Raw genomic sequence first — 10,861 nt, 5'->3', positions numbered from 1 at the left:
TATCAAACACATTTAAATTACTATGTACATCGTACAAAACACTTTTTTAAAAATTAAATCAAAATAAATTGCTTCTTTGATCAACTTCAGATATATCAAACTTAGGCTAAGTATGTGCAAGACAAGTCTCATCATATATAAGGCTTTTGAACTTGAAACACCGAAGCTAAGCATCAAGCAAAGAAAAGATAAAAGGCAAAGGCAATGAACTTATATTAGTCACTAAACTCACGCAACATATAACGGCTTCCAAGATCGAATTTGTGCCTTGCCTACCTACTTACGAACACACACCAACGTACACAATATTTTAATATCACTACTTCTCCATAACTACCATTTTCCTTATTTATTTATTTATATATAATTTATACTAAATAGCTGAATTTAAAAACGAGACACGAATTGCAAACAATAGTACCACGTTTCATTCTCAGTCCAACTCCCAGTTTATTTTTGTCCGCATATACTCATTTATTATCATGCAAATGTATTTCTATTTACGTATTTATTAAAAATCAGAAAATCGGTTTGACGGTGACATAAATTAAAAAGAAAAAAACGAAAATAATATAAAATAAAATAAAGGTAAAAGAGAAAATATAAATGCGATTTGTGCTGACGGAATCTGTCGGAAGAGAAAAACAGAGCATCTAGATCTTACAGCCGAAAGAAGTTTCCTCTTTCTCTCTCTTCATTATTCCAGTCGAGCAATTTACGGAACAACTAAATTCAGACATGAATTTTGTTCAACAAACTCATCAAAATTCATCATGAAACTTCATAATTCAACCTTCAATATCATAATCTTCATCTTCATCTTCTTCTTCACACTCTCTGTATCAATCAAACTCAACACTACAAAAAATGAATCCGATCATCACAGGAGGATCCTCCATCAACCATTATTCCCGGCGACTTCAGCTCCACCACCAACCCCCACCGTCACACCACCACCACCTTCTCCCAACAACATTCCATTCTTCCATGAATATCCAGAAGGACCACCGTCGAATCAGAATCAAGCAGCACCGGTAACAACAACACCAAACGCTTCAACGGCGAATCCAACAGCAACACAGCCAGCAAAAGGAACGAAAAAGGTTGCCATTGTGATCTCCGTTGGAATTGTGACGCTTGGAATGTTGTCGGCGTTGGCTTTCTTTTTATACAAACACAGAGCAAAACACCCTGCGGATACACAGAAGCTAGTGAGTGATAGCACACAGAGGAACAATAATCAACATGATTCAAATTCAGCAGCTCCGGTACCGTCGAGTTTTCTCTATATTGGGACTGTGGAACCTTCCAGAAGGTCAACGACGGTCAACGATCCCAGAGAAACAGAAAAGCCTAACCGTTCGCCGTATCATAAACTGAATTCCGTTAAGCGATCCGATCGGTATCGACCGAGTCCTGAATTGCAGCCAATGCCGCCGTTAAGTAAGCCTCATGCCGACGGAAACATCCCGCCGGCGATGTCTCCGTCTTCTTCCGATGAGGAAAGTAACGAGACAGCGTTTCATTCGCCGCAGAACTCGTCGGTAAGTCAAGAAGACGGATTTTACACGCCGGTTACGCGTCTCTTTAACGGTAACTCTGTGAAGAGAGATAATCATTCGACGGTTACGCCTCTTCCGTTATCGAAGAGAACTTCACCGAAATCTCGTCTCTCTGCTGCGTCGCCGGATATACGACACGTCATCATACCGTCTATCAAACAGACTCCAAATCCGCCACGTCATCTACCAGAAAAACAGTTAACCGCCGGAGGAGGACATTCAAGGAAGCCGAAATTCTCAGCACCGCCACCACCTCCGAATTTGGCGCATCTTCAATCAACAACTAATACATTTTCTTCACTTAAACCTCTATCTACTCCTGCTCCTCCACCACCACCACCACCACCGCCACCAGCTCCTGCTCCTCCGCCACCACCTCCACCACCACCAATGATTCGAAAGTCATTGTCGCCGCCGACGGTTTCAGCATCTTCTGCATCTCTAAAGAGGTTAAGCGTAGGGGATGATTCAGCTTTTAGTGTAACAAAAAGTTCAGAGTCTGTTTCAGATCATGTTGATAATATTAATGGTGAGAGTGTGAGATCTTCTTCTGAGAGGTTTGAAGGTGAAGCTAATGAAACGGAAAGTGGAAAACCGAAGTTGAAAGCTTTGCATTGGGATAAAGTTCGAGCTACTTCAGATCGTGCTACCGTGTGGGACCAAATAAAATCAAGTTCATTTCAGTGAGTATATTTAATATCAAATTCTCTGTATATTTTTGAGATTGTAGTAGTTGTTCAAGTACAATTGTGAATTAATATTTGTTGTTGTGTGGTATTTTTTAATGATAATAGATTAAATGAGGATATGATGGAGTCCTTGTTTGGCTGCAACAATACAGTGAATTCTGCTCCAAAACCGAAAGAACAAGGGGTTAGAAAATCAGTTCTTCCCTCTCTTGATCATGAGAACAAGGTGTTAGATCCTAAGAAGTCACAGAACATAGCTATACTTCTAAGGGCACTGAATGTGACAAGAGATGAGGTTTCTGAAGCTCTTTTAGATGGTAAGTTGTTTCTTTCTTCCATTCTATCTTTCCCTTTTTTGGTGTATATACTTTAATACTTACTTGCATGGTAGATGAGAAAACTTTCAAGTCACACTTTCTAATTTCGGTAAAACATACCAATTGGGTGATTTTAGATTTTCTTGTGTATTTATGGCGCCTTCATCTACAATGTTGATTCACTTAGGCATAGATTTAATGATCAATTCAGTTTATGTATGTCATATGGAAAAATTTGAAGAGAAGCATGGCTCAACAACATGAAAACAAAAAGTCTTCATCAACTGCATGTGTAATGTAGTATGTCAATGTCCTTGTGCATCATTATGTTATTTAAAGGGAGGTGCAAATCTAGGTTTTCATGTACTGGGATTTCAGAATGTGGTAAAAACCAGATCCAACTCATACAATGTACTTGAGAAGAATATAAACAAGGACATCTTAATTGATAAACGTATCTAACTCACAAGCTGTTTTTGTCTTCTTTTACCGAATAATTTTTGTCATTAAACTAGTTACTGCAATTGCCACCAAAATCAGCTAACATGTGTTCTTAAAGAACTTAGATTTGTCTTTTTGTTCTAACTGGTCGGTGCTTCCTCTAAAAGCAATAGCGTCCTGGTTTAGCGAGTGATCAAAGATGATATACCAAATCATTCTCTATGCTTTCTCCATAGATGTCTAAAAGAAAATAAACTTTGAATTGTGCGAATGCCAAAAATTAATTAATTGAAACAGAAATAAATGTCTAATATTTGTGAAACTAGTAGGATACACGTGCATATGCACGAGTCGTGGCGTTGCCGCTCTTATTTCTTAGTAACATGTCGATATTACTCAAATGATTATTTGCTTCAAGTTTTTTCACTTTGTCAACATGGACTTATGGGTGTTATTTTTTAATGGAATAGGGAATCCTGAAGGTTTGGGTGCTGAGCTATTGGAAACCCTAGTAAAGATGGCTCCTACTAAAGAGGAAGAGATAAAATTGAAAAACTTTAACGGCGATCTCTCAAAACTTGGATCTGCAGAGAGATTTCTTAAAGCAGTGCTTGATATCCCTTTTGCCTTCAAAAGAGTTGAAGCCATGCTATACAGAGCCAGTTTTGATTCAGAAATCAACTACCTCAAGAAGTCTTTCCAAACCCTTGAGGTATGGCGAACTTTCAATTCCTTGTTATCTTTGAATTCTTGATGTCTTTTAACAAACTAACCATTAATTTGTTATTACCTACCTGTCAGGCAGCAAGTGAGGAATTAAGGAACAGTCGGTTATTCTTCAAACTCCTTGAAGCTGTCCTCAGGACAGGAAACAGAATGAATGTCGGCACTAATCGAGGTGACGCTAAAGCTTTCAAACTCGACACACTCCTAAAACTCGCAGATATAAAGGGAACAGATGGAAAAACCACATTACTCCACTTTGTTGTCCAAGAGATCATTAGATCTGAAGGTGCAGAAACTGAATCTGCAAACAGAAATATTCCCGAACAAATGGAGTCCAAATTTAACGAGGAGCAGTTTAAGAAGAAAGGATTGCATGTTGTGGCTGGTCTCAGTAAAGACCTTGATAGTGTCAAAAAAGCAGCAGGAATGGACTCAGATGTCTTAAGTGGCTACGTTACAAAGCTTGAAACGGGGCTTGAAAAAGTGCGGTTTGTTTTGCAATATGAAAAGCCAGATATGAGAGGCAAATTCTTTAATTCCACGAAGCTCTTTTTGAAATATGCAGAAGATGAAATTGTGAAAATTAAGGCTCATGAGAGAGAGGCTTTATTCCTTGTGAAAGAAGTTACTGAATACTTTCATGGGAATGCAGCAAAAGAAGAAGCACACCCTTTAAGAATTTTCATGATTGTGAGAGATTTTCTAAACATTTTGGATTTGGTTTGCAAAGAAGTGGGAAGGATGCATGATAGAATCGTCGGCGGAGCTTCAAGATCCTTCAGAATAGCTTCAAATGCACCGTTACCGGTTCTTAACAGGTACAATGGGAAACAAGATAGAAGCTCAGATGAGGAAAGCTCATCATCCCCTTAATATTGTGAATACAAATAGAAACAATAGCCTCTCAAAATAACAGTGAAAGTAAATGAATGACTCTGCAAATTTAAATTCTCATTGGGTTTAATACCATTTCACCAGTAGTAACAGTGAAGGACAATTTTCAATGAGATAAAACATCAAACATGTTAAATGCATGTTCATTGCGACGAAGAGAAAGGAGCATACGGTTGAAACGATTTCGACATTTACTCAAATGGGCTACAAAGATTCATGCCAATGACATTATCCTCATTCAAATGGGAGGTGCAAGAAATGCATCATTTTGTTTCTTCCACTGAAATACGTATGCTACAAGTCAAAATAGGTGCTATTAGATTAGAGACATAGTTCCACACATTTTAATGGTGTGAATGTTTTGATTTACGTAAGAGGCTCTATATGTAATTTTTTAAACATCAAATACTGATAATAAATAGCTGTTTTGCAGCAATTTCTTCATTTGTATCTACATTGTAAGGTTTATACTAGTACATTAGATTTCGTGATTGATTTTCTATTTATCTTTTCTCACTAAAGCAAAGAAATCACTTCAATCAACAAAATAAATCCCTTCCTATTTCCAAGCAGTAGACCAGCTTTTACCCTTTAATTCTACCCCCAATAATTGGATCAACAAGACTATCAATTCCTTGCACTGGTGATCCAAGGAAAAGAACAAAAGGGGTTTCAAAAGTAAACATTAAGAAGGAAAAGATAAGATACTTATGTTGAATAAAGGGAATGATGGATACTTTAGTAAAGAACTAGCTGTAAATCACCACTGTTTCACTATCCAATGGCTTTGCTAGACGCTACTTTTTCTTTTCCTTTTTTAGTTGTTCCTTTATAAAGAATCCAATTCTTCATCACATGGACCAACTGTCATTGATATTCATAGTATCAATTAAGAAAGGTTTTTGATTTCAATGACTTATGGTGTGTTTGGTTTCACGTTTGGAATAAAAAACGTACGTTTGGGAAGCATTCTGCCGTGATTTTGTTGAGTTTTTAAGAAGCTAGAAATTCTAGCTTTTAGTGGACGTGCGTCTGGGCATATTCCACCGTGAATCCAAACGTACCATTATTCTTTAAAGAAGAAATGTTAAATGTAGTCAAAATTGACAGAATAAGGTGTTCACATATGGTTCCAAATCATTGAGACTAAGGATGCATTTATGTAAAACAATACACACAAGTTAAAAACAATACACACAAGTTAAAAACAATACACACTAGTTTTAAATTGAAATGTCGTGTAAGGGTCCAAGTTCATTTAACACATCAGATAGATGTTGGAAGAAAGGATTCCTCTGAAATATATTTTTTACAATAAAGTAGTAGAGAGGAGCGACACTTCATCCTTAAGGAACATTTAATACCAACATAATACATTAATAAACTTTACAATTCGGACATGTTTTTACATATCAACTGCTATATTCTATAGTTCTATATTCCCGGAAAACCAGTCATAGTGGCCGAAAGCATGGTGCAATCCCAATTCCTCTTGTTTTCAAGATCTTCTCAACCAATATTGTCCATCTAATTTCGTCTTTCTTGCTTTGTTTTGCTAGTCTCTGTCTAAAGTTCCTGAAATGAAAGGATTTGTTATAATTCATCTGAATGATTCAGCTGACTTAAGTACAACGTTGGATAAAATTGTTACCTGCACAGAGGCACTCTACATGAATTTGGATCAGCGCATAGTCGAGAATGAAGCTCCAACAGTTGCCACATCCTTTTACAATGGGCACAACCTCCTGGGGCTCTCAACTTGCAACCAGCAAAATGGCGAACAAGAAGTTCTAGCCCTTTGCAAGATGTATACCTACACGGTTGTTGGTTTGCTTTGAAGTCTTTATCATGAGGGCCAATAGTTCGACAACCATCTCTACATATGTGAACAAGAGCTTCCATTGCATCGTATAACTGCAGATAGACCTCTTTTTCATTCATTTTTCTGATCCTCTCCTTCTTACTCTGATTAATAAGTTCGTTCAAAAAAATTCAATTAGATTGTGGCCTAATTATTTTTGTGTAAGATACAAAAAACTAGAGGCAGAGACAGAGCCTTACATTTTCTTCTTCAATCATTGACTCCAGAAGTTCCTTTTCTAGAATCGGGTGGCTCTGCTTCATTGCTTTCCATCCTTCTGACTCCGAAACAGTTTTGAAGTTTTTTAGTATTTTACGATGACAAACGAGACTGAGCCGTGGTGCATCACACAGTAATGCAAGTTGAAATACATCCACTACATTATCTATGGTGAGTAAACCCAATTCTAGCTTCTGTTCACATTCACGCTTCAAGTGAGGGACCGCATATACATGTGACAGCACCAACAAATGTAGGACAAATTCCTTCATTTCTTCGTTCTCGTAACTAAAAAAAAAAAGGCACACAAAATTCAGCACATTTATATGATGCAAAATGCATTTCAGCCGCAGCAACTAAAAGGCAGTCAGAAAAGGATTGTTTTAACATTTGCATTTGTTTCAATTTCACATTTCTACTACTTTGAAAATGATATATTCGGGTTTTGCTGATGTAATTAGCCAGGAACTCTCCGCAACCAATTGATATTGTTTTACATTTGCCTACCGGCAGTGAGTGGAAGTATTTCAATAAATAATCAAGCAATGGAATCTAATTTGAGCAAATATAATTTTAAAGAATGTTATGAAGCATGATCCTACAGTACAGGGGGACAAAACATTTTGATAATTTTGAGATTCATTAGGGGATCAAACATACCAGGAAGAGTACAAGAATCGAATAAAAACTCGTACTGCATCATGTGGAACCCCAAAAATTGAGATTGATCGCCATCGTTTGGAACGATTTGCTTGCTTCAGCATACCTCCCAATACAGGAGAAGCCATCCCCTGTCATATAGTATAAAGTGAGTGTAATTCACACCAGTTGAATTCAAGATAAGATAAATATCAGTATTCCATGACGACAGCAGATCATACTAGCGTAGTACCATACTAACCATGTCTACTCTAGTTGTTATCTGTATATTAATCAACTCTTAAGAAATGACAAGTGCGACCTAAAAATTGACTTGTTTTATAACTGTACCGCTAAACCCTATGAAAACCTTGCGTCTACTACTAATTTTTCAAAGAAGTATGAGCACAGTTCACTGAAAAACATGTTTTACGATGAAATTAAATTACATGTTTTACGATGAAATTTTGATTGTAACTCCCCAGTAATACCCATGCATATACAAAATCAAGTGGGATGGATGAACTTACAATAATGTTAGAATGAGCATAAACAATGCCACCGTTATCAGTATTAATGCGAACATCGGCTTTATAACCTTCGTTGAAAAGGCGCTCCCACAAATCTTTTGTTGCAGTAGGGACACGACTGCTTCGCCCTCTCGGTGCTAAATTATTCATCACCACATACTCGCAAGGATAACCTGTTGCGGCTGATTGACGCGAAGGAGGTGGTATGGGAATGGATTTCTTACAACTCAGGAGTGATTTGCCATCCATGTTAGCCATCAGTTTATTCTTCACTGCTCTGCATAAACATATAAATCATCAAGTTTTCTTGTAATATTTATATAGATAAATAAGGATAAGATATATATTTTTACTTTCTATATAGATAAATAAGGATAAGTTAAGATAAGATCAATTGAATTAAAAGCATTGGAAAAGATTATAAAATATCATGTTTCAAATATTTCCTTTTATTGTATGATTAAGATAAGCCATTACACATAGGTTTGGATAAGATTGGTAAATTTCCTTATTTACTGATAGAATACTGCTGTCAAATAATCATAACTTTTTTTATGTATAACAAAATTGAGTCAATTTTTAGGCCAAATACATACTATCTACCATGACCCTCTAAGTGGGATATTTTTAACATATTAGTCCCTTATGATTTTTTTTAAACAATTTAATACTTTTATTTTATAAATATTTACGTCAATAACCTTTTAAACACAATTATTACAATAAAAAACGGATGTACTTGTTATTTACACTGCGTGGCAGAAATGGTGTGTTTAACTCATCTTACATGTACAAACATTCAACACTATGACTGGTCTACATGTCCTAAAACTCTTTTATACATTGATGAAGACACATAAATCCTTTTAAAGTTTGATAACAAATTAAAACCTTAACACACATTCTTCTTCCTATAAATCAGTCATACGAATAAATGAAAAAGTGGTAAAAATTACATTTATTCTACATGATATGCATGTATATCCCCAATAAAAAAATAAAAAAGTGATACACATAATGTAAAATCAAAAAATATATTCTCTTTAATTATTACACGAAAAATATACATTCAGTCAAAACTTAGAATAAATGAAAAAATATTTTTAAAATGTCAAAATAATCAAATTACTATATTTGAATAAAGAATTATTGTGAAAATAATATTTCTTTTGACTATATGAATAGCAATATTTCAAGGAAAGAAAGGAAAAAAAGCATCTGTAAAAAGTAATTTTGTATAAAATAATAAAGGGATAATTCAAGGAAACAAATGTTAGTAAATTTGTAATTGTTGGTAAAATTTGCCAATAACTTTTATGAATTAGCTATTTTTTCTCTGAACTGATATTGTAACACCAAATGGTCCCTCTGTTAAGTTTAACTGTTACAGAATATCATGTGATATATTAAATGAAAATGTGGCAATATATGAAGACTCCGCATGACAACACAACTATCAGGGATGAAATTGTCTATTAGACTTTTGTTTGGTAACATGTTGTCTAACAGGTAAACTTAACGCAAGAACTATTTTTATGCTACAATATCAAGGTCACTGTCCTTAGCAGGAGCTCGTTTACCACTCGAACCCAATTGCTTGGTTACTGATGGTTACAATTTCAGAGATGCAATTGCCTAGTTACTGAAACAAATGTAGAACAGGAGACACAAATACAGAACAGAGAAACAACACATGGAGAAAGGGAACCGGGAACCAACATTAGTCGGAGAGAAACTTCATGTCAATAACTCAATCAACTATCCAAAAACTATTCCCCGAGAAAAACTAATCACACAGACTTCAATCATACCTCTTATTACATGTTTCCATTGACAATGTTAAACAAAAATCACAGTATATCAATGTGATTTTGATTATTTTTCAATAAAATTAATCTTAATTTCGCCAACCTCGCGGTTAATCTAATCCAAACATGTATTAAGTTAAATATCTCAACTATCATCCTGCCAAACTCTTCAATGTTCAAACATAACTATCATCACTAATTCTATATAAATCTCAACCCAAGGTTCGATTTTGATTTTCAATTTTAATTTAAGAAAATCATCACCTAAAAAATCCATGCCATAATTCCTTCTCATTAACAATTTCCTATATCACAATTTGTCAAACAACATCTTTTCTAATTAATTAATGTATTATATAATCAGAATTAACAATAAACAAAATCTAAATTCTACAAAAACCAGAGAATCTAACTAAACTGCTCAAGAATTGATCGAGAAATCAACGAATTCATCATTCATCTTTCATCAACAACAGAATTTCATATGAAAACATAAATAAAAAAATAAAAATGGAAATGAATTAAATGTGAGGATTACCTTAATGAGACGTTCGGCGACGAAACGTTCGACGGCGAAACGACGACGTTTAACCCGAAATGGAAGTCAGAAGAAAAGAGAAAGCGTGGTTGACGGAAAGGAGAAAGGAAAGAGAGGAATCAAGGGTTTGGGGGAAAGAGAGTCACCCTTCTTCTTCTCTCTTTCATTGAGAGATATCTACGGAAGTGCAAATAAATATAAAGGGTTACAAGAAAAAAAATCTGTCCAAGTCTATCTATCTGTCACTGTGATGGCCTGTGGGTGCTTACGCTTCCTAGCTAAAAATATCAATTACTGTCACGTCTTCGCCACGCACATTTGGATTTTTGTCATATCTTGATAGATTTTATCATTTGTCAGTTTCTGTTTCTATTGCCTGTCATCTACTCAATCTACTCTCCGAATTTTATTCTTTTTATTATAGTTAAATAAGTTATGGGCTCTTAAATATATTAAAAAAACAATTTTAATTTTTTACTTTACCATTTTTTTTGGATAATCATCTTAATATTTTTGGAATTTTTTTTTAATTTTTTTTTTAATATTGGAATATTTATTAATATGCCACAAAAATGAAAATAAAATACCAATATGCCACAAATTGAAAAAAAAATTCCAAAATGTCCTCTTTGCAGTT

General features: G+C 35.1%; 2 protein-coding genes across 3 annotated transcripts; one reads left to right on the top strand and one right to left on the bottom strand.

Moving 5' to 3' along the window:
* Positions 1-619: 619 nt before the first annotated feature.
* LOC131630712 (formin-like protein 6) lies at positions 620-5,073 on the top strand. Its single transcript, XM_058901463.1, has 4 exons — positions 620-2,245; positions 2,357-2,568; positions 3,480-3,721; positions 3,811-5,073. Exons 1-4 carry the CDS (start codon positions 774-776, stop codon positions 4,606-4,608), a joined length of 2,724 nt encoding a protein of 907 aa, XP_058757446.1. The 5' UTR covers positions 620-773; the 3' UTR covers positions 4,609-5,073.
* A 757-nt stretch (positions 5,074-5,830) lies between these two features.
* LOC131630711 (BTB/POZ and TAZ domain-containing protein 4-like) lies at positions 5,831-10,462 on the bottom strand. 2 transcript variants are annotated; one of them, XM_058901462.1, is made up of 6 exons: positions 10,225-10,462; positions 7,879-8,150; positions 7,370-7,500; positions 6,691-6,997; positions 6,281-6,594; positions 5,831-6,204 (listed from the first exon to the last, which is right to left on the bottom strand). In XM_058901462.1, the coding sequence occupies exons 2-6, from the start codon at positions 8,134-8,136 to the stop codon at positions 6,084-6,086; spliced, it is 1,131 nt and encodes a 376-aa protein (XP_058757445.1). In that variant the 5' UTR covers positions 8,137-8,150; positions 10,225-10,462; the 3' UTR covers positions 5,831-6,083. The 2 variants fall into 2 exon arrangements, with proteins under 2 accessions (XP_058757445.1, XP_058757444.1); XM_058901461.1 differs by having other exon boundaries at positions 7,879-8,155; positions 10,225-10,461.
* Positions 10,463-10,861: the final 399 nt, after the last annotated feature.

This window comes from Vicia villosa, unplaced genomic scaffold, assembly GCF_029867415.1.
Source record: "Vicia villosa cultivar HV-30 ecotype Madison, WI unplaced genomic scaffold, Vvil1.0 ctg.000726F_1_1, whole genome shotgun sequence".
NCBI lineage: Eukaryota > Viridiplantae > Streptophyta > Magnoliopsida > Fabales > Fabaceae > Vicia > Vicia villosa.
Note: the sequence above shows the minus strand (reverse complement) of the source record. Positions and strands in the feature narration are given on the sequence as shown.

What these genes read in the sequence shown, in the direction of transcription:
- LOC131630712 (XM_058901463.1), top strand. Translation starts at nt 774, where the DNA reads ATGAAACTTCATAATTCAACCTTCAATATCATAATCTTCATCTTCATC. An exon ending in ATAAAATCAAGTTCATTTCA is followed by an intron (nt 2,246 to 2,356) that starts GTGAGTATATTT and finishes TAATGATAATAG; the next exon opens with ATTAAATGAGGATATGATGG. An exon ending in AGTCTTTCCAAACCCTTGAG is followed by an intron (nt 3,722 to 3,810) that starts GTATGGCGAACT and finishes CCTACCTGTCAG; the next exon opens with GCAGCAAGTGAGGAATTAAG.
- LOC131630711 (XM_058901462.1), bottom strand. Translation starts at nt 8,136, where the DNA reads ATGGCTAACATGGATGGCAAATCACTCCTGAGTTGTAAGAAATCCATT. An exon ending in CGATTCTTGTACTCTTCCTG is followed by an intron (nt 6,998 to 7,369) that starts GTATGTTTGATC and finishes TTTTTTTTTTAG; the next exon opens with TTACGAGAACGAAGAAATGA. An exon ending in CAATGATTGAAGAAGAAAAT is followed by an intron (nt 6,595 to 6,690) that starts GTAAGGCTCTGT and finishes CTTATTAATCAG; the next exon opens with AGTAAGAAGGAGAGGATCAG.